The 27001-nt window shown below is 40.0% G+C and overlaps 1 protein-coding gene across 1 annotated transcript; it reads right to left on the minus strand.

Moving 5' to 3' along the window:
* Positions 1–1235: 1235 nt before the first annotated feature.
* Positions 1236–25865, minus strand: LOC139733467 (coiled-coil domain-containing protein 138-like). Its single transcript, XM_071644315.1, has 12 exons — positions 25613–25865; positions 23425–23750; positions 22386–22532; positions 19884–20003; positions 18854–19096; positions 17169–17309; positions 16572–16691; positions 16082–16283; positions 15060–15236; positions 13441–13579; positions 1431–1575; positions 1236–1334 (listed from the first exon to the last, which is right to left on the minus strand). Exons 1-12 carry the CDS (start codon positions 25863–25865, stop codon positions 1236–1238), a joined length of 2112 nt encoding a protein of 703 aa, XP_071500416.1.
* Between the last annotated feature and the right edge of the window lie 1136 nt (positions 25866–27001).

Below are 27001 nucleotides of genomic sequence, written 5' to 3' on the forward strand. Positions count from 1 at the left end.
AGCTGGGCGGTTTGGTTTTAGGATGTCCTCTTTTCTTTTTTCCTTTATCTTTCTTCTTTTTTTGGAATATGCCACAGAAATCATATCCTACTCCGCCGGTGATTCACAATGAATTCATCACTTTTTAGGAATGTCTCAGCCCTGTCTCCTGTCTGAATGACGCGACACTTGTAAAAACGTTCCAGAGTTCTATCCGCGTCTGCCAATGGAACAACTGTTGCCAGATCTCTTTCCCATCTCAGTCTAGTGGTTTTCTCTCACGTGGTGGGTATTCATCGAGTTCAATGTTATTTTTTTTCCCCCCAATTAAAAAAAAAAAAGGAGAAAGATCCTCTTTGTTTAAATTTGCAATTACCTCCCTCCCAACAACCTAGCAAACTATGGTGACTAAAATAAAGTCACTTGGCAACATACAGACAGGCAACTGTTATTTGTTTTTTTTTACATGCGAAAATTTTCAGAACATTTGGTATCTTTCACTTTGTTCAGTAACTGGCAAAAGTAGTTCAAATTCTCACTTAGGGTCATCTTTGTTTTAGCTTGATCAGTTCTGCCTCCCACCCCCCCGGCACATATTTAATGATAAAAGACACATTCAACCAGTGTGAATCATTCTGTGTGATGTTACTCAAAATGTTGATTGCTTCGGGCGAGATAACTCATGTTGCGCCGGAAGTTGCTTGTTGCTGATTATTTAAAGTTACACTTTCGGTAAAGCAAAATATGGAGAGTGAGCATTTCTTTCTGTCTTAGCTTCCTGAGGAGTGAAGAGAGTTATAATCCTTCTCTATGCAAATGAGGCAAAGAAGGACGCAGGAATATCAAAAACAGAAACTTGTTCGATGAACAGTATTTCTAAAGCCGAAATCGGATTTACCTTAACCCGTTGAGGATGGGTTCATTTTGCTACAACATGCATTTCCAATAGAGACCTGCCTGAGTATACTTGGGACCAGTCTTCAACGGGTTAAGGACCATCTTCTCTGATGAGAAATTGTTTACTTCTCATCTCATTTTTGTTGCTTTCAGCTGCAGACGACATTGTTCAGGTCTGTTCAAATGTGGAGTTCTTTCATTAAAAAAAGAGTATGACAATAACGTAAATCTAGTTTCTTTACACCTTAAGCGGTATACCACAATTGTTGTAATACAAAAAGTGTACCTGTGACATACTGGCTCACTCATGCAAATTCACCAAACTTCATTTGATGAGCAGACAGAAAAGTATTATTTCGTTACTTCACTAGAAGATACCCATCATTCATCTCCTCACTGGAAGAGGAGGAAGAGGAGGAGGAGGAGGAGGAGGAGGAGGAGGAGGAGGAAGAACGCATCTTGAGGTACTCGGGTGTATAAACAAACCCACTTGCCAAGGTGTATAGGGGCAGCCAACCAATTAGTTCCATTCACTGGAGGGGGTGAGACCTGACCAGATTGAGGTTGAAGAGGATGGACCTGAGATTGAGCAGGAGAAAGGCATTGTCCTGCCCGGCCCCGCCGATCACTCCACCAGTCCTCATCATCTCCTGGATGATACCAACTGTCCCAGACGATTCGAAGAGTGGCTTGTTACTCCTGATGGCAAAACAGTCAAGAATTTCAAGACATAATGCAAGAGTCAGGTAATTCTCTCAGATCTATGGCATCAATTGTTCTAGTACGACGTACATCATTATTGGCATGTACACACAAGCATACAAAAGACTGCTTGCACAAGGCAAAGATGACTCAAATACTTTATGGCGTTGACCTGACTGTGGTACCAAAAAAGAGTACACAGAGTGCATTGTTCAGTACGTACAGTGTACTTAGGCCTACATATGCAACAAATACAAGGAAATCTAATTCTATAGGGCAAGGAGACATGAATACCATTCTCAGTGTTTTCCATGTACAGCTTTTCAACTTAGTAGTGCATTAAAAAAAAACTGCTTTGGTTTGTGAGATGTCCTTTACTGTAGAATGGATTACACTTTAGCATTTCTCCTTGCTATACACTTCCTGCATGGTTGTCCTTCTGAGTTTAACCATTGCCAACTGGAGACTGATTGGTCCTACTGTATGCAAAGTTCATGGGAATTCTAGAGTCTCATATGTAATGGGTTAATTGAAAACAGAACAAGACTACTAGCACTCTCTTGGTTGTTGGTTGTTTTTCATCACAGCTTTATAAAGAAAAAAAAAGTAATAAAAAAAAAGACAAGAAAAGTGACCGAATCACAATTCAAATTTGCCCTATGACTCCTAGCTGATGCTGAAATGAGCCTATTTTCAAGCTGAAAGTACTGTAAACGTCAATATTTTCGCGCGATTAATTTTTCGCGCTAAGCGGCTCGAAAACATATTCGCGGGGTCTTAAATTCGCGCTCCGCAGCGGGTTAATACACAGTCGCTGTTATCATCCAGCGATGCCGCCAGCATATGAAAAGCGACATAGCGAGCGGCGCGAGTGTGAGTACAAGCGCTCAACTACGTAGTACACTGTACATGTATTTTACTCGATACATGTACTGTAGTACTAGTACTGTAGTCGCGGAGATGTAGCACACCAATCGGCCGTGGGCTCGGTGCGTGCGATGATACTGCTATATGCGTAAACATGTCTGTACTACGTAGCAGTATCATCGACGAAGCGCACGCAATTCAGGCCGTTCAAAATGTGCATAGAAAGTTGCGAAGATATATTCGCGCGTTTTTGAATTCGCGCTAGCCGAACGTAGCGCGAAATCCGCGAAAATTAATGTACCGCGAAAATTAATGTACCGCGAAAATTTCCACGTTTACAGTAGCTCTCAATAACAATATATCAATTGCAGACCAGAAGGACCTGTTTCATAAACAGTTCTGAAATCATTGCCACCTTGCAATACTTGCAGCTACCATGGCAGAAGCCAGTAAACAACCAATCAGCTACAAGCATTTCAGCAGTTACTATGGTAACATGATAATAGCACTTATGATAACTGCAAGCCACTACACAGTAACAGCCAGTGACGGCATCACACGATACCTATGACCGACCAGAAGCAGTTAGAGGCAAGTCATCACGCTATTAAGATTATGACTGAGGCAGAATGTTTGCACAAGCATGTAACTCATCTTTTTTATTTCTTTGTTTCTCTCTGCAGGCAGGCGGAAGACATTTTAACAAACTTCATGAAACAAAGAGGAGGTTCTCTTAATGTTTTCAATTCTCATTGTTATAACTGGAAAAACTTTATTATTACTGCTACAGGCACTTCACTGATATTCAGTGCTATCTTGTGAATTGCATTGGTGCAAAAAGTGAGGGCAACTTTCTTTGAGATTACTTTATAGAGAAAAAAAAAAAAACATTGTAAAACTCAGGGAGCAGTGTTAACACAACTTAATTCTGCCTTTAATCACTATTTCCACAATGAGAAAGGAAGCACGCTGTGTTGTTGATTCATATCTCTCCAAATCTGCATAGCTGCACTCTGCAACAAGCCACGGCGCACTTTTGATAACCAGCGCCAGTTGGTCACGTAGCCCGGGGAGTGGTGTGGCCTTAATATTTCACTCTCTTTGGGCGGAATTTTTTCGGCTCGAAACCTCAATCGAGATTAGCTGCAGCTTGCGCGGGAATTTGATGGCATTGTGTTTTCTTCATGACTCAGTACCCACACCTGTGAATTACCCATTTTTTTTTTTTTATGTTCTGGTTGTCGCTGTTGTTGCCAACCTTATTATTCATATGTAGGAAAGACCGAGATAGAGAAAGTGATATGAAGGACAAAACAAGATGTGCACATATCCTGTCATGATCACAGAATGACAAGACATCCAACTTAATTTTGTTAAAACTGTTTCTTTGTCCTCTATTTTTGTATATTCCAGGTTTTTCGCGGAAACAAATGTAGACATATTAACCCTATTAAGCCCAAGCTATTTTGACCCCTCGCAGGCCCAAGGGGGGGCACATTGTGCCCCCCCTATATAACTTTTTTATTATTTGATGTATCATAGTCATATTTGGCACGTGGGTAGAGTAACTCATAAACATGATTTTTCGGTATGATTTCTTTATCCCCATTATATATGTCTTATTATATACCAATCATTTTCATATTTGCCACAAATGATAAGCAAGTGGAATTTTATTATTTGTTATGTTTGAAATTTCTCAAGGTCACCGCATGGGGGCGCTATTCATATCAACATAGTGATACATTATGAGACCTGAGATGAAATGTTTGGGATGGGAACATGTATAGTTACATGTATAACATTTCATATTTGCATGATAGTGGAATTTTGAGATTGCAAATTAATAATATGATAAACTAATGATATTAGAGGCATAACTTGGGTGAAGGAATCAAAATAACGCAACATATAAGGGCAATCTGTAGAAAATATTATTGTTTTCAATTATCTCTATTATATCTATTGTTTTATGCCTTTGTCACATAAAAACAAAGGAAATAATAAGAAAAACTTTCCAGGACCATAATTACTTCAAATTTTGCTTCTTCAACAAATTTCAGCCAAGAAACACCCATTTCATACACTGTAATGCTATTAAATGAAATGGGAACAGAAAAAAGATGCAAAATCTGACTGACATGGTTGTCAGTTTATGGTTGCCATGGCAACCAGCAACATTAAATATAGCTAAATTATATATCAAAATGTTCGCAATAAGATTTTAGGAAAAGTCACCAAATTTGGTTGAAATCGGATTAAGGACGAAGGAGTGGCAAACGAAAATCTGGTAGGGGGGGCACAATGTGCCCCCCCTTGGGCTTTATAGGGTTAAGGAGCTTGGATAACAGGCTGAGAGCTCTGTTACCATGCATCCTTACAGTGAGAGGGTTAGACATATCTGATAAGAAAGTGTCTGCACCAATTTGCAAAAAACACACACATAAACAGCTTTTGTATACAGAAAGACAAACAGGACAGACAGAAAGGCAAAGAAACACACAGATACACACACATACTACTCTTCCCAGCACCCTAAAATGTAACTAGCAATACAGCACTCCTCTCTCAAGTGAGTACCACAATGGCCACACAAGTGTCATTCTGAATTGCATTGTTTGTTCATTGAATTGGCAATGTAAGATTCATCCTTTACTATTGCTGTGACTATGTGCTCTGTTAATACCCATAACTTGTGACAGTTTATGATACCTCAGTGGGTTTTTTTTTTTGTTTCTCCCCTTTCCCTTCTTGGTTTGACACTAATAGCTTGGTGGGAAACCTTAGTCCTGCTCTTATTTTGTCAAGAACAGGAAATGGTGTGACAACATCCACCATCTCTAAGAGACTTCCTTTAAACCTTTTCCTCAACAAGATTTTATAATGTACAAAGACTATATTGGGCCAGTCAGGTTCTTGTAGGTAATGGATTTAGATAATGTAACACGTACTGCTTCATGTGCAACTGTGCTATGCGAAGAGATCACAAGTTCTCAGTAAAGCATGAAACAATGCATAGAGGGAGACATTTCTATAGACAAAATAGCCAATGATCCAGTGCTCATGGTGAAGTATTTTAAAATCCCCACTGTAATCTCTGCAACTTGATTCTACCCTGCTAAGGAAAACTAGAAATGTCGCTATGGCAACTGGTATGCTTCTGTCCACACATACATACATGCCAAGTTTCATTTGGGTACCTCAAACAGTTTATACGTTACGCTGTCCACAAAATCAATCATGGATGGATGAATGGACGGAAGGATGGAAGGACGACGAAACAAATGGAAGGATGTACTATGTACAGACAGACAGACAACCAAAAATCATAATGTCTCTGGCAAAACTTTGTGGTGGAGGAATGATAAAAGACTCAAATTCATTATTTAGGAAAGACTTTCATGACATTGCACCTTTAAGGATACAACACACAACCTGGTACACCCATCTCCCTTTTCTCCAACTTTTTTTTTCCATTCTGACTAAATGAAGGCATGACATAAGCTGCAATATCCCTCTTTTCCTGTAGTGTGTATTTTGATTTCGTGAGAAACCCAACGAAATCTCCTCACAAAACCACATATCAGATTCAAATCGGCCTATTTTTGTCTCTCACCAGTGACGATGTAATCCTCTCTGCCTCAAACTACCAGGTGGTAGAACACCTCTTCAAGGGGTCGTGAACTCCTGGAGATTAACGCTTAATCGAGACATCTACACTGTACATGGGGGGGGGGTATTGAGGGGTAGATGGTTTATGTGAAAAATATGACCATCTTGCTGTTCCATCCAAATCAAAAGGGAGGAGTCCTTATTTCATAAAAGGGCATTTTCTTTTTCACTTGTAAGTTGTGCCTACATTTGCAACATACAATAGGTCTTGAACAGATACAAAGTTAAAAAGACCAAAAATAGGCCCTTTCTTACAAGGACTATTGGTGCTGTCAAAATTTGTTATAGATATTTAAACTTTTTTTATTCACACTACATTGAAACATCAATGTCAAAATATTTGGTAATATCCTAACTTTTTGGCATTGTAATGCATGCACTTTGGCTAGGTAATCTGCAGGCAAATAATATGTATTGCATGCAGTCATGGACAGCCTAAAACCAGCTGACTAAACACTCATCCACATGTGACAGCCAGGAGTGATCCAAATGTTGAGTAGAATTCTCATGACAGAAATAGTTAGATATTGGGAGTGAGGTATCTTGTGGAGGCAGCAAACTTCACCAAAAAATTGAGAAATCACAGCCCAGAGACCAATTTTTCTGGCAATGCTTTGAGTCACTTTTGGCACAGTTGCTGTGCAACTTTCATCGTAATGTCACAAAGAAGCTTTCTAAATTTGTGATTTTTTTCCCCTGTCAGTGTAAATGGTCCTGCTACAGGACTCCCTTGTTCAGGTAACCAGAGGGACATTGTACAGTTCACTGAGAGGATGACACCCTCTGAACACAATCCTAGACTTTCATTTTACATTAAACTAAAAGGTGATGAGTCTTGTACCAAAAGCAGAGAAAAATAGAGAAAAGATTCAAAAAGGATTCACAACACAAGCACAAATTTTATCTAAAGGAGATTAGGCACTTTTACAGGTAGGAATCACTTCTCTTGTTTTATAGACTCTCTCTAAACAGCAGGGGATTTCTACACATATGTTCATATTTAAGCAGTTGGGTCATACTGTACTATGTAAATGTACTTGGAACAGAAACATGTAACCATTGACACATGACAGACAGCAGTGTTGTCATAGTAACACATCAGAAACACTATGGAGAATATGGGAAAGAATGTTTTAACATCACTTTCAAGAGGAAAAACACCATAGCTGACAGCTAGTGCCAATGTATTGGAAATTCCAAGAAACTTGACTAAACTGTTACATGGCCATTAAAAAAAAAAGTACCAAAAAAGTCAAAATAATTTCTTAGTTTTGATGTACACTTTTTGTAAGTAGATCAAATGAAATTTCAGTTTTTATTACTTGTCAAAGAAAAAAAAATGCAGCCAAAGAGAAGCCCCAGAGAAACAGAAGTATCTGACCTCAAAATAAGGAGAGATGATCATCGGAAGATTAGGGTCATTCCACCACAAGACCAGGAATGGGCTCGTATTGAGCTCCTGCACGAGGGTGTGACTCAGGCTGATAATTGCCACATGAACTTCCCTATCATCTCATTGTCCCTGATTTCATTGCATAGGCCCAGCTGAGTAAAGCTAACATCTAACAAATCATTCTCTTACTGCCATAAGATACGAAAGCAAAAGAAGAGAAATGGTCCAAGAGACTACACAAACAATACTTTTCTGTCTGTTTTTAAGGCCCTTAGGTTCATACAAAGGTGATAGAGTAGAAATTAAGAGAAACTGAAAAAAAATCTCCTAAATAGAGAGATTTTTTTTTCTCAGATCAGCTGTTTTTAAAATTGGCTGATATCAAAATGCACATCCACTTGTGGCAGAGAGAGAGAGAGAGAGAGAGAGAGGGAAAATAATAGGAGTCTCGAGTTTTGAATGTTTTCCTAAGGGTGAAGTGGGTGTTAAAGGACAAAGACTTCAAAATGTATGCAATTAAAGATCAGCACTGATGACACTTCCCATCAGGATGCTGCAGTAACTTGTGAATCTAAGCGACAGGACTGAAGTGCTCACAAAGTGCAAAACATCTGTATTTGGTTGTGCTTGCTTTCGGTAATTATACATTTCCTACATGTCCCAAACAGCCAACGTATTTGTGGAAAAGCATTTGCTGTCCGGTCGTGAGAGAATAGCATGGCCTGACCTTGCATGTGACAACGAGGAAGGTTGTCATTTTTTTTTAACCCACAAAATTAACATGTGACTTTTAAATGGTTGAAGAGCTGCACACTCATAAACAATTGTAATGCAGAAGAAAGGAATAGATAGATAAAGAGATCTCTTTAACCAAATGTGATACTGTAAAAGTGGAAATTTTCGCGGTGTTCAAATTTTCGCGCATTTCGCGCAACCAGAAACTAGCGCGAAAATAAAAGCACATGAATATTTTTGCTTGCCATATGTGCCTGTGCGTGATGTCTTGATTCCGCGGAATTAAAAACACGCGAAACTCTTCCGACCCGGCCAAGCGCGAAAAATTAGTCACGTGAAAATATCCATTTTTACAGTAGTCCTTTAAAAGCCCAGTAGCATGGGGATACCACGTAATGGGAAGGCTGGCCTGGCTCGGATATGTTCAGGAATCCTCATTAGGTAATGAATTGTGTACAGCTTTACCACTAATCACTATGTCAGTACACAGACAGTCAAAGAATCTGTATTGGAGTTGAACGTTACTGATGGGCATACGTTTCGATGCCCATCAGGGATGGGCAATTCTACTCTAGCAGACCTGTGCTAGTCATGGTTTTCTAATATACCCTGGTGGCCAGCAAATGAGGATCGATATTAATTAATCTAATTAATTTAACCCTTCTTTCCCAATGCTGCTGGGTCTTCAACGGAGCAGCTTTCCACCTCATTGGGGTGCACAAAGCCTTTTACAACATATCATTACCCTTGGCACTGGAATCAAACCTGGAGGGTGTTTCACAATGCTGTTCTTAGGCTAAAAAACAACTTTAAGAATGACTGGACCATGTTCTGATGTGCTATACTTATCAGAATTTCAATAATTCTGCACAAAAACTGATCACCAGTCATTCTTAAAGTTGTTCTTAGCTTAAGAACAGCTTTGTGAAACACCATCCAGGGTCTTTTCAGGGTATGAATCCACTTCAGGAAAACATCCTGGCCAAGCCATTGCTTGATGTATACTACCACATTTATGTTTGTTGTCCTACCCAGGTACTCATTTATGCATCTAGATAGCGAGGAACAATGTGGCTATGGCATCTTACTCAAAGACAAATATCCTGGGACTTGAACCCTGGCCCTTCTTCTTGATAACTTGATGTGCTATATACAAGAGAGATATAAAAATTGATGTTGGGCCACCATACTTCAAACAAGGCAAGTGCCAAATTGTGTCTCGCCCATTCGCGTACAAGAAATTAATATTTTTATAACTCCCAGAAGTTCATTGACCTACTTATGACCTTTGACCTTGTGGTGACCTTCAACACCCCAAGGGACATTTACCATCCAAGTTTGGTCACAAACGGACAAAGGGATCAAAAATTATGAGCCATAATCGAAACGCGCCATAAAAACTTAACATTGGGCCCTGAAAATTTGTTGACCCCTTTCTGTGACCTTTGACCTTGTGGTGACCTTTAACTCCCCAAGGGACATCTACCGTCCAAGTTTGGTCACAAACGGACATAGGGATCAAAAGTTATGAGCCACAATCGAAACGGACCCTAAAAACATAACATTGGGCTCTAAAAGTTTGTTGACCCCTGTCTGTGACCTTTGACCTTGTGATGACCTTCACCTCCCCAAGGGACATATACCGTCCAAGTTTGGTCACAAACGGACATAGGGATCAAAAGTTATGAGCCATAATCGAAACGAGCCATAATCGAAACACGCCATAAAAACTTAACATTGGGCCCTAAAAGTTTGTTGACCGCTGTCTGTGACCTTTGACCTTGTGATGACCTTCACCTCCCCAAGGGACATCTTCCATCCAAGTTTGGTCACAAACGGACAAAGGGATCAAAAGTTATGAGCCATAAACGAAACGCGCCCTAAAAATTAAACATTGGGCCCTAAAAGATCGTTGACCCGTCTGTGACCTTTGACCATGTGGTAACCTTCGACTTCCCAAGAGACATCTACCATCTAAGTTTGGTCACATACGGACAGATATATCAAAAGTTATGAGCCATAAACGAAACGCGCCCTAAAAACTTAACATTGGGCCCCTAAGTTCATTGACCTCTGCCTGTGACCTTTGACCTTGAGGTGCCCTTCATGTTTGGTAAAATGTGTAACTTTGTATAATCACTCTTCCCTCCAAGTTTGATTGAAATTGAAATCCTCAGTAGAGAGTTCTTCAAGTTTTTGTAGCATTATGGACAGACGATGGACGGACGGACAGACGACGGACAGACGACAGACGGACGACGGACGGACGACAGACGGACGACAGACGGACGACGGACGGACAGACGCCGCAGGCGATCCCTTAGTCTCCCCACACCTCCGGTGGGCTCGACAAAAAGGTCATCTTTTGATGGTCTCTTTGGGCAACTATGGTTCAAAATGTGACCGTGCATCACAAAACAAACAGAAAGTCGCATGCATTGATTTTGTGTTAGGACTGAAAATAGGTGAAATGGGTCAACCGAGCCAATATTGAGTTTTACATATTTTCTGAAAGAGCAAGTCTTCTTCTCCATTATCCTTAAAGTTGGGATCATAAAACAAACAGGAACTTGTGTTCTTTAGCAGTTTTTCTCGAATACTTTTTTGAGGAATAGTGTGATTAAATGTTTCTCATAGAGTCCTCCTTTCATTTCTTAAAGACCCTGTCCATAATTTTCACTTTCAACTCAAATAACTTTGAAAAGAATGATGCTACTGCATTGAAAGTTGGCATTAATTACCTAGACAATGTGTTAATAAAGCATGCTTAATTTCAGCTGAATCTGATAATCCCTTCATTGTTGTTGCTCCAGTGGTTGACATCCTGTTTTTCGTTCCATTCGTTCCATTCATCGCACAGCTAGCATGGCTTGGTAAAGATTAAGCGCTTAAATAGACCCTGTACTTCAGAGCCCCTTTTCTCAGTACACACTTTCCAATATTAGGATAGGTTAGCAGAGTCCATTGATCACTTTAAAGCTTAAAGTCTGAACTTTCAGGATCTGCTCTTAACTAGAAAACTATGCTTGGCAACTTTTTTTTGTTGGTTTTGTGATGCAGGGTCACAAATGGATGTAAGTGGACCAAACAGGCCATCAGTAAAAAAAAAAGAAAAAAAAAAGAAAGAAAGAAAGAAAAAAAAGCTAGTGTTGAACTCTTTAGTAGGACACACCTCCTTCACACAGCACTGTATACAGTGAACAGAAGTTTGTGAATTTTGATACCACATATATCAATACAGCTGAAATGAAAGGAGAGATTTTGCTATGAGTGTTGCAGCTGCTGCTGGTTGTTGCGGCCTGGAATTATTCTTTCCTCACCACAAGAACTTGCAACAAACGTCGAGTATCAAGAAAACTGCGAAAAGGATGACTAATTACTGGCTGATAATGTGACTTCACTGATGACTAAAAACATTCACTTCTTGTTGGGATAATCTCGCTTGTTGATTATCAACAGGTGATCATTGACAGCCTTCATGAAAAGGCTTGGACATTCCCTGTCGACAGAGGGGGCTCTTATATCCAAACAGCCACGAGAGGTTAGAGAATCTTTTTTTTTTTGCTAAAAAAATCGGATCTGCTATTTTGGCTTCTATCTTTGCAATCATGCTGACGTCAGGAGATGTGACAAATCTGTCACAACCAGGAATAGAAACATACATACCGGAAAGTAAAGTCTATTATAGGAACTAACAGCTGCAAGTCAATCAAAGTGATGTCCACACAAGTATCAAAGTTGGAATACTCATCACTGACACAGGGAGGTGAGTTAGCTCTGTGGTAAGGTGTGCACTTTGGGTCTGAAAGTTTGTGGATCCAAATCTTTCCACATTCATGTTTATATATGTCATATGACTAGAAAGGTAAACATGTATCTATAATGTACGCACCTTAACAAATTTAGATTTTGGCTTTGAAAAGATAACTTTATTGAAAAAATAATAATATCACGAGTTACATACATTGTTCAGTTGCAATACTTCCCAATGGCAATATGAAATGCTCAGATATTGAATGTTAATATGTACTTGTGGGACTGCAAGTGTATTTGGGCATTGGTGCAAAAATACCAAAGTTTTGGGTTGATACTCACATGTAGGCTCGAATGTCAACATGAAAATAAAGTACTGTGTAGTTTGTGAAACCTGTATTTGGAACTGTTACGCAAGTTTACTAGAAATGTTCATATACATCACTGATATCAATGAGAGTGAGGAGCACTTCACACTGTATACTAAAGCTCTTGTGTCAAGTATTTACATATGAGCAAGAGTAGGTTATCTTATTGTAGCAACAACAACAACAACAACAACAACAACAACAAGCTGCTGAAAAGTGCTTATCTAATGGAGCGGCGAGCTAGTGGAGTAAATTGAGAGTCAAAAGGGGTATAAGCTTTTGATCCTAGCAGAGTTTTTGTCGGAGGAAAATGTATCCAGGGTGTGTTCCTTCAGAGTTTGGACCGAGCGACATGCCACATGGCTATCCAGGATAGAGGTCAGAGTTCTTCTCCGATCCTTCTCTCACACACCACAAGCCCTCACGTACCACACAGACAATACATGCATGGAAATCCATGGTGCACTGCGCTTGGGAGATAGGCATGCATTTTAAGTCCCAGTTTGGCTCATGAGGGCAACTACCTCCAAAGTGGATGACTCTATTCTGAGCATAACTAGAAATTTGATCTGTGGATAACTTTTGGCCACAATCAATTCAAAGAATTATTAACATTGCTAGTTGTCAAGTGATGGCAGAAAGAACTGAACAAACGACTTGACATCATACCATTTACACTTAAATCTATCTTTAAAAATTGATGCTGTGCTAACAGCACAAATATTGAGGCATATCCAATCAATCAGAAGCAATTTTTAGATTACAACAAATTCCTTGATCTATGCTGAGGCATTTTTTTTGTGGAAAAGAACCTCGTGAAAAAGAGCAAATAGGGGCGGCTCCTGACTCTGAGGCAACATGATGGCAAGACATGAGCATCCAAAAACACACATGCAAGGCATTGTCATAAAATTAACAAACAAACAAACACATAAAAGAGTAAAATAGCCACATGAATGAATAAAGATATATGCAGTCAGTGAAGATGAATGGAAAACTACAGTGCAAATGAATAGACAAAAAAGGATTCTTTCATCAGTTGATAGTGACATTAAACTACACAGTGTTGCTCACTTGATCTTGGACAGCTTCTGCAGGATGATGCTGATTTTCTCCCAGACCTTGACATCCAAGCTCGGTGAGCTGATCACAGTGGCACAGGCCCGGAACCATGGCTCGGTGCTGCAGCTTTGTAGGAATTTCTCCACAAAGACTGTCGAAGAAGGTCGGACAATGAAAGGACAGCATACAGATTAAAAGCTGCTCAGGCATACTGGTGGAATGATCCCCAGTTTTTTATGAAAACTGTCCTTTTTGACAGAGTTGATTGATTATTGGGGGGGGGGGGGGGGGGGGGGGGGGTAGTGGTGTTTCCCAAGGAGAAATGTACCATTACATCAAACAAGACATTCAAACACACCCTGCAATGGAAATCCTATGGTAAATCTATCTATATAACATATAGAATGTTAACATTGACTTAAGACTTGAATTGTCAGCTACGGTTTTCCATGAACCGACATGACAACTGGGCATGACTGGATGCTTTATATAACACAGTGAACTAGAAGGGGTCGATAGAATTTTTCTTTTCGATAACTTGAAACTGTGCACGATTCACAAGTGAGCATGTTGATTTGTAGTTGTTGCGATTGATATGAATTTTGAATAAATTCTACTTTTGCCATGGTGCTCCTGTCAATGATATTGAATGCTTGATCTATCATTTTGATAGGCTTGAAAAGTAAGTATCAGTATTGAACTAAGTACTGGAATATAATCTCAGGAATAACTCCACAAATCTTTCAAGTTTAAACTCATAAGACATGATGAATGGAATAAGGGGCATGTTTTGCTGCAAGTGAGGTTCGTAAGCAAATACAGCAGCATAAACTGTGGCACTGGTGAGTGGCCCTTTTATGTGAAGCCTTCAACACACATATGTCAGGGTTGCACACTAACCCATTTTTTCTACTGGTCCGACCTGTCTCCTGGACCAGTACATACCCAGTTTTTCCATGTTTTACTGTCAAACCAGTGCCAGTGTGCAGCCTTGCCTATGTAAACACACACACACACACACACACATACAAATACACAACAACAACAACAATTATGCAATCAACACTTCACGTAGCAATTGTTTTCTTTTTTTTTTCAATGATGGGTGTGATACAACCAGATGATCTGAAAGCTAGTTGAAGTAAAAGCAAAAGCAGAAAATACATGTATGTATATCAATTTCTCTAAACACATCCAATTGTTGTATTTACTTGTGTCAGTTTTGACGATGGGCTGTCATCTTTCTCAAATGATGGCTAATCAGTGACTGATCATCAATTAGCAATGACCAAGGTGTGACGTCTGGGTGATAGTGCCATATACCATAAATATCAGATAGTTGGTATGCCCACCCCCCCCCCCCCCCCCCCCATTCCAAGTTCATGTTGTGGGGGGTTCTCTTAATCCAGATGGCCTCTCTAATGTGCCTGTTGAGGTTCTGGCTCTCCCTCGCTACTAATCGCGTACCATCCAAGCTGATGATATAATTTTGCTTTCCAGTATGGTCTGTTATTAAAGCAGACTTGTTGTATACTTGTCTAATATAACAACTGGATGTTCCCAGAGAACACAATACCTATATTTATCAACCATCCTTATTAAGTTATTTTGCAAAAGCAGAAAATGCTTACTGGACTCTGTAGACATCTGGAGGAAGATGTCGACAGCACACCCGACCACAGGTCTGACACTGGTCTTCATGAATCCCACAATAATGGGTGTGGCCTGGTAGCGGAGGTAGAGCTCCTTGGCTCTTTCATCCTTGAGGTCGGCACGGAGGACATCAAACACATTGGCAAGATAGTCCACTGAATGGGAGGCAGATAGTGATTCGGTGTCAATTAAACAAACACATAAACACACACACACACAAAAGCTAAGTGAAGCTTGTTACTACCAGTGAACAAAAATTGTATTTTATAAAACAAACCATCTTTACACCCACAGGCAATCTTCAGCGAATTAATTGAGGCTGACTTAAACAGAAGAAGAAGAAGAAGAAGACACAAGTGAACGAGTTTATGCTCAATTCTCATCACAGTTTGACATTTACTTGCCAAATATAAACTAATAAATTCTACTTCATCCAGAAGAATGAATGGCATTTCAAAAGAGCAGATATTTAGAGACATCTTATCGACAGAACACACTGACAATGTGTTGCATCCTACAGAATTGCTCAACACGCCTCTGAATCCTATTAGAAGTCTGTGAAACAACTAACGTCACTCATGACATCAATCTTAGTACTGAGAGAAGGGAGATGATTTGGCTCAGTTGGTAGCACATCTGCCTCCAGAGCCAAAGGACCCAGGTTTGATTCCAGAGTCTAACTGAGCAATGTTGAGTATATCGTAATCGTACCGTCCTCTCTCATAAAAGGTCCAATGTGTGAGAGTGTCACAACTCATGCACGTAAAAGATCCCTCTTCATTCATTGATTGCAAAGACCGGGTAAATAATCCAGAGAAGTGGTCATGCCTCACATCCAACCAGACCCCACAGAAGACCAACTAGCGTAGCTGAATATGGGGTATCTAGCCAATTGCCAGATGGAAAAACAAAACAAAACAAAACAAAACAAAAAAACGCAAAGAAATTAAACATGAGGTCAGAGGTCATGAGGTCAACCAGAGAGGTCTGAGTGACTGACCTTGGGAGACAGTCCTGAGGATGATGAGAGAGGAGAGAAACCTGATGTGAAGGTTGGTGCTCTTGAAGAAGCTGGCCGCCTTTGGCCTCTCGGCCGGGCCGTCTGGACTACTCGTCTTCTCTCGATCGGAGGCAAACCTGACAACGACCGGTCGGTACAGCTCCTCTCCGAGACGGCGGTACGTTGATGAGAGGTTGATATGCTGGAAGAAACAAAAATGCCAGCAAGCAATGACAAATACAGTCAATGTTTCCTGCGCAACTTTGTGAATGACGTGTGACACATTGTATTGAAGGTATTTCCATTTCACTGCTAAATTCAGGTAGGGCACTGTAGTGTACTTACCAACCCCCATACTAACTGCCTGCTCAGGTTTTCATAACTCCATTTACCACCACTACAGTATTTGTCTGTGTGACTGCAGTACATCTAGCAAGCACAACAGGAAAAAAAATGAAAAAAGAAATATTAAAGAGGATCAAATTGATACCTGTTTGTCACTGGAATCTAGATGGAGAAGAGTCCAGTACACAAATTGAAGACAAGGAAGGTGGAGTTTGGCTGCTTGAGTGGGGAGCTGCCCCATCACCTCAACTAGGGCTGGTAGCACCTGTAGCGAATCCATCAAAATCAAATGGAACAATCATTACTTATGGAAAGATACAAACAAACATACAATTTGATTCTTTGATGCCTTTTTGAACTGTTCAACGGCAGAAACTGTGCTGGGGCTACTGCAAGGGTTGTATCAACCTCCCGTGTGTGTTTCTAAATGGAATCTTTCTCTTCTCTCTTAAAACCTCACCATCACAAAACAGAGCAAATCAAAATAAACCACTAATATAAATCTAACAAATTCTTGAAAAATCACAGAAATGGTTGCATGAATTTTCATTGGACTTTGGAAGTGGAAGTCAAAACTTTTTAGTAATATGTGTCTGTTCTATAATGAGCCCTGTTGGTAGCCTGTCTAGCAGCCTACATACCATTACAACCTTGTGCTGATCTGCAGCGATAACTCCCCTGCCCTCAACCCCATGCACCCACTTCAATAACTAAGGATTGAGACATTGTCCCCCCATCTTACCCTGGTGCACCTGTCGTGGGTGATGGCTGGAGAGGGGAGTGACTCCAAGGGTTTGGACGGGTCAGTAGAGTAGTGTCTGAGATGGACTTCACTGACCCAGTCGAGAAGAATGCCAAGGGCATCATAGAGACTGCTGGAGTGCTGCTTTAAAAAAAACCAACCAAACAAACAAACAAAAAAGATGAGGATAAGATAGGAAGTTTGCACGACATGTTGGCACAACATTTGAAATTGTGGTATACGATGCATTATGTCAGTTCTGACAAGATTTGCAGGAGGGGTAGCTTGGGCAAAGGAAGAGTAACAGTGGTAAAAGGTCCTATTTCGACTTACACATGCTTTACCACCCTATTCGTCATATCTTTTTCTCTCTCTGCACTATCCCAACTTGTAAGCCCATCCTTCACCCATACTTCCCCCCAACTCACTATTATTTACGGTACACATATACTTAGTCCCTCCTTTTGAAAGCGCTCCCTATCTCTGGGCCGCAAAACTATTTGAACCCACTTTCGCAGGCTTTCCACCATACTTTCTCTGTCTTGGAGACCCCCTAAATCTGGAACATGCCATCCCTATCTCAGGTGAGCTCTCATTCCAACCTCTACCTCAAGACAGACACCCCCACCTCATCTCAGGTAAACTGTCATTATACAATACCTTACCAGATGTTTATGTTCTGTTCAAAATGGGATCTCAGAACTGATAAGGAACCAAACAAAAATCTATATATCGTAACATAAATGTTTAATCTTTTTTTCCCTATGCTTTTCAAATATTTTATAACCCCCCCCCCCCCTTTTAAAAGAAATCTCCAGGTGAAAATTCAAATACATCTTCTCCATTTTACAATTCTTGGGATTTTGTTGCGGGGAAAGTACTCCTTTACCAGAAAATTTAGGAACATGCATGTGGTCCCTCTGACCCTGGAGGGGGGGGGGGGGGGGGGGGGGGGGGGGGGCCATACTACCATTCCATCATTTATCTTCCATGACCATCACAAACATATAGTACGCCACAAACCTCAATGTAGTATAGCATGGCCATCACTTATGTAACAGTCAATAGTCCTAGTGGCTGCACACAGATCAAGGACCAGTACTTACTGGTCAACGTAATGACACATTACTAAATTATCTGACCCTGTATTAACATGGGTAAAACATACGGTACATTTGACAGCGTATTCCCAAGGTATGTACAAATACTTGACTGCAATTGTATTATTTTTGGAGATGAAAATAGAAGAAATGAATATCAACCAATGATTTATCTGAGGACTAACATTTTGATGCAGTACCTTATACATCATACAGATTCGACAAATTTTTCAGACATCTACTGTAAAAAGGATATTTTTTTTCGTGAGTAATATTTTGCCCTCTGCCAAGTGGGATGAATTTCATGCGTTTTTGATTCTGTGGAATCAAGACATTACATAGTAGTACACATAACAAGCAAAAATATTTGCATGCTTCTATTTTCACACTAGTTTCTAGTTGGGCGAAAATGTCCACTTTTACGATTATTCTGACTCAAGAGTCTTTATTTTGTCAAAGCACTTGCTCATGTGCAGCTGATTAGGCCTAGTTTCATAGACCTCAACTTTGTAAGATTTTCATTTTCTTCTACACTCAAATTATGAATTCTTAATAATCATCTCTTTTAATAAAATTGAAAGTTACCTTCAGGCTTCTGGACGCTGCAGTCTTTTGGAATGACGGCTCTGATGTTGAGCTCGTGTTCCTGGCCACTTGCTGATGCCGCCCACTCTTCTTGACAGACTCGGCCCTCGCCTTGGACATGGCACTGTCTTGGTCGCGATGGCGGCTGGTCAGCTCCTGTCGCCGCAGCAAATTGGTCACTCGGCTCTGCAGACTGACCGACTGTGACTCCAGCTTCTTGTTCTGCTCCTGGACAACATCAAGCTGTTGAGAGGAAAAGCAGAGAAGTCAGAAAAATAGAGACTGCCTTGATAACTCACTGACATCTATACAGAGCTTTGGAAACACATCAACAACACATAGCTATATCTCCAGTAAGATGAAAATCTGAATTACTGCACGCTGAAATCGGTGAAACATGTTCATTCCATCAAAATTGACACCTCATTGTTATAGTGCAATATGCAATAACATTTACATTAAAATTTGGGCCGAAATTCTTGGAGGGTATTATCTCTTACAGAATTAACATCTTTTGTACATATTTACAGTCTCAGTTTGTTTGCAGTATCTTCCACAAACTCTGAGTGAGATGGCAGATGAATAATCAATTTGTTCTTTCCAGATTATATACAAAAATGTAGTTACTAAGTATCTGAAGACACTTCAACCATATACCAGCTTAGATGAAGTTACCTTAAGTTATTATTCATTTATTGCCTCCACGATTACAAATTTGGGAATTTCGAACTTGAATGTGTGTTAGTTAACATCTTTTGTACATATTTACAGTCTCAGTTTGTTTGCAGTATCTTCCAAAAACTCTGAGTGAGATGGCAGAGGAATAATCAATTTGTTCTTTCCAGATTATATACAAAAATCTAGTCAATAAATATCTGATGACCCTTCAACCATATACTAGCTTAGATGAAATTACCTTAAGTTATTATTCATTTATTGCCTACATGAATACAAATTTCGGAATTTCGAACTTGAATGTGAGTTAGTTGATCCAAATAACACACCAAGTGCTCAACACTTGCTCGCTTACCTGGTTTCTCAGGGCATCGTTGGCCTGTTTGAGGGTGTCAAAAGACTCCTTCTGCCTCTTATTCTCCTTGTTCCTCTCTCGTATGATGGCCTCCAGCTCCAGCACCTGCTTATCGTGTTCCTATTGACAGATGGACAGAATTCAACTCCTTGTCATTTCTTTGAATATCAGAGTTTGAACAACTGGAGAAACACAGCCACATGATCTGACCCAAGTTTAAAGGCACATGGGCCCGGTGGTTTTGTCACAAGTTTCCTATAGAGACCTACGCTATCAACTCCTCTTTAGCGCTTACACGTTGGCCCATTTCCCCAAGTCCGAAGAAGTTTGATCCACTGTAGTCAGTGGTCCGATCACAGTTCGGCTCATGATTCGGCTGAGGGGATGGCAGCTTTAGCAAACTTCTTTTGTGATGTCATACTAGGAAGCACATAAGCACGCTTCCTGGCATCACTACAGACTGCATGACACTCAGAGAAGACAACGAAGGGAATGTTACATAGCAACACCCACGCGCTTTACTCTTGATGACAGCTCAACTTCGGCAATCTTCGTATCATGCTAACGGTGATCGGCAGTATCATCCAACAGCACCCTCTAATCCACCGGGACTATGCGCCTTTAATTGTCAAATACAATATGCAGTGTGATGACAACAAAGGTGGTTCAAAGCCCTTAAAGAATTGGTGAAAGGTGAGATGGTGAGTCCCAGGAAGGGAATCGCACCCTGTCATGCCAAGCCACTGACAAATTGAATGTTGAGATGTGACCTCTACTGCCATACATTCATACACTTTTTTTCATTTGCGTCAAAACATTAAATGTGTAGTGTAAATTTTACACTACACAAGGAACTCCACACAGAGTGTCTCCAGTACTGGTATTCAGCAGCCATTTCTTTTTCTCAAGAAGGGAGCTTTCACAGCCAATTGTCACATCTTGGCTGTATGCAATATTAGATTCCAGCAAACAACCACACCAGTGTACAATGAGTTATCACTTTGAGACATCCAAATTGTACAGGACTTGTTCAGAGTATTGCCGGAGTATTGCATCAAACAAGGTTTTGCTGCACTCTCAAGAGGCAGAAATTGGATCCTTGACCTCTCAGTTAAAACCAAACTCAAATCTGTAACCACCTGCTTGCCTAGCACACACATAACTAGATGGCTACCCCCCCCCTTTTTTTTTTACAAGGGGAAATTCAATGATGTGAGACTTACTTGGGGAGCACAGCAAAACCCTTTTTGATATCAAATCATTTCTCACACTGGAAAACTGTTCTTTGATATATGCAAATAGTACTTCAGTGTACTTTGGTGTCATTATTCATTTGGCAGTTTCTTTTGTTTATACTCAAAAACATTAAATGAAATGGCTTACGTAAAACTTAAAAGTTTGCAATTGGCTACTTCTGATGAATAAGTTGGAAAGGCATTTAGAAGGTAGTAGTGAGTGAGTGATGTATTGTCTGTCATTAACAAAGCAACCCACAAGAAAACCCCAATCTGTATATCTGTCTTATCCTAGAGATGGTCCTATATACTTGAGTAGTCATCTCCATTATGAAAGACCATGTGCAGTAGGAGAAAAACGACATCAAAAATAGATAACTGAAATGAATTCTGTGCCAAACTTGTGGTTACATCTCTTGGCGTAGTGTACGACCTCCACAACCCATTTATGGATCATAGTTTACCTTGACATATTTTAAAATGTCAGGTATGGTTTATGCTTCCTCCACATTGGGGGGGGGGGGGGGGGGGAGGGGAGGGGCTGTTGATGTTATCCATGTCAGTATCCCTGACTAACATCAACTCAATATTACTGACAGATGCTGATGTGTTTTCATACAAACTTGACAACAAAGTTACCCCTTGATTGACAAATACACAAAGTGAACTTGACATAATGAAGTTTTATAAACAAGGATCAAACAGTGAGTCATTCAATGTAATAATAATAAAAAAGTGAATCACTCTTTACGAGGAATTTGGGTGATCATTTCAGGTGAATACCAAGTCTATGTAAGGATAAAACCAATGAATTGCTCTGAGGATGGGGTTCTTACAGATTACTTCAGAAAACAAATACTGAATCTATCAACTGACTACTGAAGTAATTTACATGCTATTGATATTCCCCTTCATATTACACAACAAAATTGGCACTTGTGAACATGTACCAACATATCTTCAAACACATCCTGTAAGTTGCTGTCACAGAGCATAAATGTGCTAGATACTGTAGCACATTCCCCTGTGTGTGAGTGACAATATGTATAGATCTGGACTGACCATTCCCCTAAAAAGAAAACAAATTGTGTCAATACTTGTAACATAAGATGCATATTAAAGTGTAAATATTTTTTTTTCTATTTTCCTCATCCGAGGTACTTTATTTTTCCACATATCTTCCCATATTTACAATCACATTATCTGTTAAAGTGTAAATATAATGTGTGACAAACACCCTTCAAAGGAAAAAAAAATATTAGCCCACCTCTTGCAAGGTGTGCCACCTCTTGCTGAAGTCCTTGTAGGCTTGACGGAGGGACACTTGGTTGCTTAGCAACACCTCCTTCTGCTCTAAGACCCTCTCTCGCTCGGAGACGGATTCCTCTCTGTCCTGTAGGGCAGCACTCTGCCTCTATGTGGAGAGAATAGCAAATGCAAGGCTTGACATTATCGGTGGTCCAGTGGTCCAGGGCCACCATATATAGATGTTGGGCCACTATTATAGCTACAAAATTATATGTTTTGGTGGCCAAATCAAGCCATCAAAATTTTTGAGTGTGTACATTGTTTTTATGTGTTTTTTTTTTCCAACTTTTTCTCATTCAGAGAAGGGAAGAATAACTTAAGGCTCAGTGCTTGATGAAACTGCATGCATTTTAGCTAGCTACCATGACCAAGTTTGCCAGATTGTTGATGGTTTTCATGGCCAAACTTGGTCTACTTTATGGCAAAATTCAGCCAAACTATGTTTTTTTCACAGCTAATTTTCATGGCCAAATTTTATCTATCATAAAACAGAGGTAGGTATATGCTATGATAAATATGATCATTTCGTGAATATGTGGTGTCATTGAAAATCAAATTTATGCCTCAATTAAACATTGATTACATTACACTCTGTCACAGTACCTGGTATTTTGAAGCACTTTATCACACCTGCCAATATTGACATGATGGGTTACTGTATCATTTTCATGTTTTATCAAATCATTTTGTTTTACACTTTTCTATATTTTTTTCAGGCCACCAGATTTCACTGTTGGGCCACCAAAGTATGACATCAAAGTATGATTATTTCGGTGGCCCAAATGGGCCTTCAACAAAAAAGGTTAGTACACACATGGAGACTTGTCAAATGTATCAATTAACTAGTGGTTCTGTACCACAGTTTACAATACATGGCATATTTAGCACAGAAAAATACGAATCTCATACCACACAGTCATTAAGTGAAAAGTCAAACAGACATACAGACAGGCAGATAGACAGACAAACAATCTACAAAACACACAAAAGAAATTTACCTGCAGCTTTTTACTGATGACTGCCAATTCTGCATAAACAGCTTGAAGACGAAGTGACTGTGCGGTGGTCATCTCTGCCTCATCATCTTCACCCTCACTCACTGACCCTTGACTATCATGGTTGGCGGCGGCATGCCGATGACTGCGCTTCTGCCTCGCATGGTGTCTGGTGGAATTGTCCAGACTTGCTTCAAAGAGCTCGTCCTCCTCTTCGTCATCTGGCTCGTAGTGCCCATTTCTGGTTGACTCGTTGGGGTTTCCATTGGCAGATGTTGCCCATTGCAGGGTGACATCTGGATCAGAAAGGGTTACAAAGTCTTCCCGGGCTGTGTGGACAGAAATGATTTAACACTAGAAGTAAATATGGCACGTCCTCAACATCATGACTTGTCTACACATTCAATGATATAACAAATATTACTGTAATCTAAGTTAACCAGGAAAAGTAGATTACTTCAGACCAAAGTAGTGATGTATTTACTGTCTTATCTGACTAACTCTATGAAGGCCTATGGAACTCCCTCCCATCATTTCTCCATGAAATTTACAATTTTGAACATTTCAAAGCATTTAATTTAAGAATCACATTTTTTCCAGGCATCCAATTCCTAACTTTATGAGAAAAGTCTGTGTCTTTGAATGTTTTTTTGTTTGTTTGTTTGTTTTGTTTTTTTAGGATGGAGTCAAAAGGGGTCTGAGCTTTCGATCCCAGCAGAATCTTCGTCAGAGGCATAATGACACACAGGCAGGGCTAAGGACTACACACAACAAGAACAGTCAGGGGAGGGCTAGGGACACAGAACAAAGAAAACAAAAAGGGAGGGTTGAAGGTCATGAGCAAGGAGCCCTACAGGTGAAGGGAGGGGGATTAACCCGTTTCACACTGAATTCTGAAATGCCAATAGGCTTAACACGCAGGTCACCAGGTTCCTGTACGGAACGGGTTAAAGAAGGGTAGACAGACAAAAGGCAAAGGAGAGTCAGTGATGATCCTGAGGAACATAGGGGCAACCTTTGAAGGATAAGGAAGAATAGGGAGGCAATATCAAACAAGATGAGGAACAACAGAGGGATATAAAAAGGGAAAGAGTGAAATAGCAACAGCAAGGGGGGGGGGTGGGGTATTGGATGCTGAGCAGGCAGCGAGCCCTGGTGTACCAAGAAGGGGCAACAAAATGAAAGAGAGAGTCAACCAACAAATGCAAGTTAACAAACATATCAAAGTATATATATATTTTTTTTTTCTTTTGCAATGTTTTTTTATTTATTTATTTTTTTAATTACAGATATACAAATGTATGGTGCCATACAAATGGTGTAAGACTTCTTGGTCTGCAAAGGAAGTGTCTGGGATGTGGCAGTCTAGCATTCCATAGTCAACTACCTGTATACTGGCATGCTTTTAGAGCCCCACTTAAAATCATATATGAAAAAGCCCCTTGCAGGTCAGACTTGATGGCACATACACACTTCAAATGAGAGTGGGGACATGAAACAGGCATGTGCACTTAATGAAACAACAAATCAGAGAGTTGTAGAGACATATCACACATTTTCAAATGTAGTTTGCCATAGAGCATGTATTGCTGGACATTCTCTTTGCTAAAAGTAGGATATCATATCTGAAGTAATTTGTGAAGGACTACCTCACTCAACCAGAGGAAGACCACTGGACTACAATGACTGCATTATAAGGGGTACTGCACATAATATAGCAGTCATGCAAAAACTGATGTTGGATGAAGGCATGATGGTATTTTACTCTCAATTTAGGATGGGTCTGTCAAGTAGTAAAGGAATTTACATACAGTTGTTCCAAACAGCCTTTGCATGGCAGTAGGTGCTTGTTTTTGAATAGGATTAATAAAAGTTTAGGAATTTCACATTTTTCCACCTAGGTATGATACAATTACAAACACATCCATCACGATACCTCTTGGACAGTGATGAATACATGTGTATTCCAACAAAATAGAGCAAAACAACAACGACAACAACAAAACAGAGCAAAATAAAGCTGGGAAGCAAACCATCTACTTGGCATGAGCAAAGTCATTGTTTACCATGTTTATTAATATGGCAAGGTCTACAGACCAATTGCTAAAAATAAGTGGGGGGGGGGGGGAACTTGCAAATATCATTGTTACATGTACCTGCATTATTAAGAGCTACACAAGGAATCACTTACTGCCTGTATTTCTTTCAGAGTGTTGGTGACGTCTTGCTTGGACCCTCTGGACGTCCTCCCTGTCACTTTCTAATCCTGTTGCCTCTCCAGCAAGGTCCAGCTTCTTGCTGCTGATCTTGACGATACGGCACAAGTCCCGAAGGGCCCTGTTGTAATGTTTTCTCTCCTCGCTACTCATCCCTTGGAGAGAGGGAAGGTTCTGGCTGCCCTTCCTGTCGGGAGTCTTCTGGGAGCCCAGTTCTGCAATGATCATTACACTCATTAGAAAGATGTGCTAGTGGTACACTGCAAAGGACAATCAATGGGAAATGCATTTTGGGGGGCCTGGGGAGGGGGTGCGAGCCTCACAAAGACAGATCCTCTGTGAACATAAGTCTTTGGTGTTTAAATGCCCAATGTTAAATTAAGAAAACATGCATGAATCTTGCAATGCAGTGGTTCATGCAGTGCACATTGAGTAAACAGAACCTACCCCTTCATATCTACCCCAAGTGAGTGGTAATGGTCATCAAATGGTATCACCAAGACATAAATACAATTCAAGCACTATAATAGTCCACTTTCACAAGGCTTTCTTCTTATACTATAACATTATTTCTGCTTAAATAGCTGCTTGATCAGGAATTAAGGTAGGATTGATATACTGTAAAAGTGGAAATTTTCGCAGTGTTGAAATTTTCACACATTTCACGCAACTGGAAACTAGCGCGAAAATAAAAGCACACGAATTTTTTTGCTTGCCATTTGTTCCTGCACTTGATATCTTGATTCTGCGGAAATAAAAACACGCGAAACTCTTCTTACCAGGCTAAGCACAAAAAATTAGTCGCGCGAAAATATCCACTTTTACAGTAGATGCATAGTTTGGACCCTGATGCATGAAATGTATCAGTAGTCAAGCACAAAACTCTATATTCTGTAACAGAAACTTGGTTTGTTATATTCAGTATTTTATAATGGATTGTTGAGGACCATCACTTTTAATTGTTTTTTTCGGGTAACTTTGTTATGCAGTGGGGCCTCAGCAAGGCCATTACTGGGGTTTACTTGTAAGACAAGTTTGTCATGCTTATGGTTGGGCTAATGTCAGCATCATTTATGAGAACTAAAATACACATAAAATAAGAATTAATGAGCATGTATGTACAACAATATGAGAAAAGATACTGGTAGCTATAACACAATAAGTTGCCCTCTTTCTTTTCCTCACCAAAAATGAGGAAATCATACAATATCAATACTGTCTACTAAAACAGAAGAAGAAGAAGAAAAGAAAAGAAGGAAGATGAAGAAGATTGGAAAGATGAGGAAGGAGAAGGAAAAAGAAGTAGGAGAGTATTACTACCATTCCTTAGCAAGAAGAGGAAGGAAAATAGACTTCATTGAGAA

The sequence above is a fragment of the Diadema antillarum genome, unplaced genomic scaffold (genome assembly GCF_040938485.1).
Source record: "Diadema antillarum isolate AM-2024a unplaced genomic scaffold, OU_Dant_1.0 scf00000003, whole genome shotgun sequence".
NCBI classification, from domain to species: Eukaryota; Metazoa; Echinodermata; class Echinoidea; order Diadematoida; family Diadematidae; genus Diadema; species Diadema antillarum.

Coding starts and splice junctions, on each gene's coding strand:
- LOC139733467 (XM_071644315.1), bottom strand. CDS start 25,865: ATGATCATTGCAGAACTGGGCTCCCAGAAGACTCCCGACAGGAAGGGC. Junction 23,751..25,612: donor CTCTGAAAGAAATACAGGCA/GTAAGTGATTCC, acceptor CTGTCCACACAG/CCCGGGAAGACTTTGTAACC. Junction 16,284..16,571: donor TAGATTCCAGTGACAAACAG/GTATCAATTTGA, acceptor TGTTTCTTCCAG/CATATCAACCTCTCATCAAC.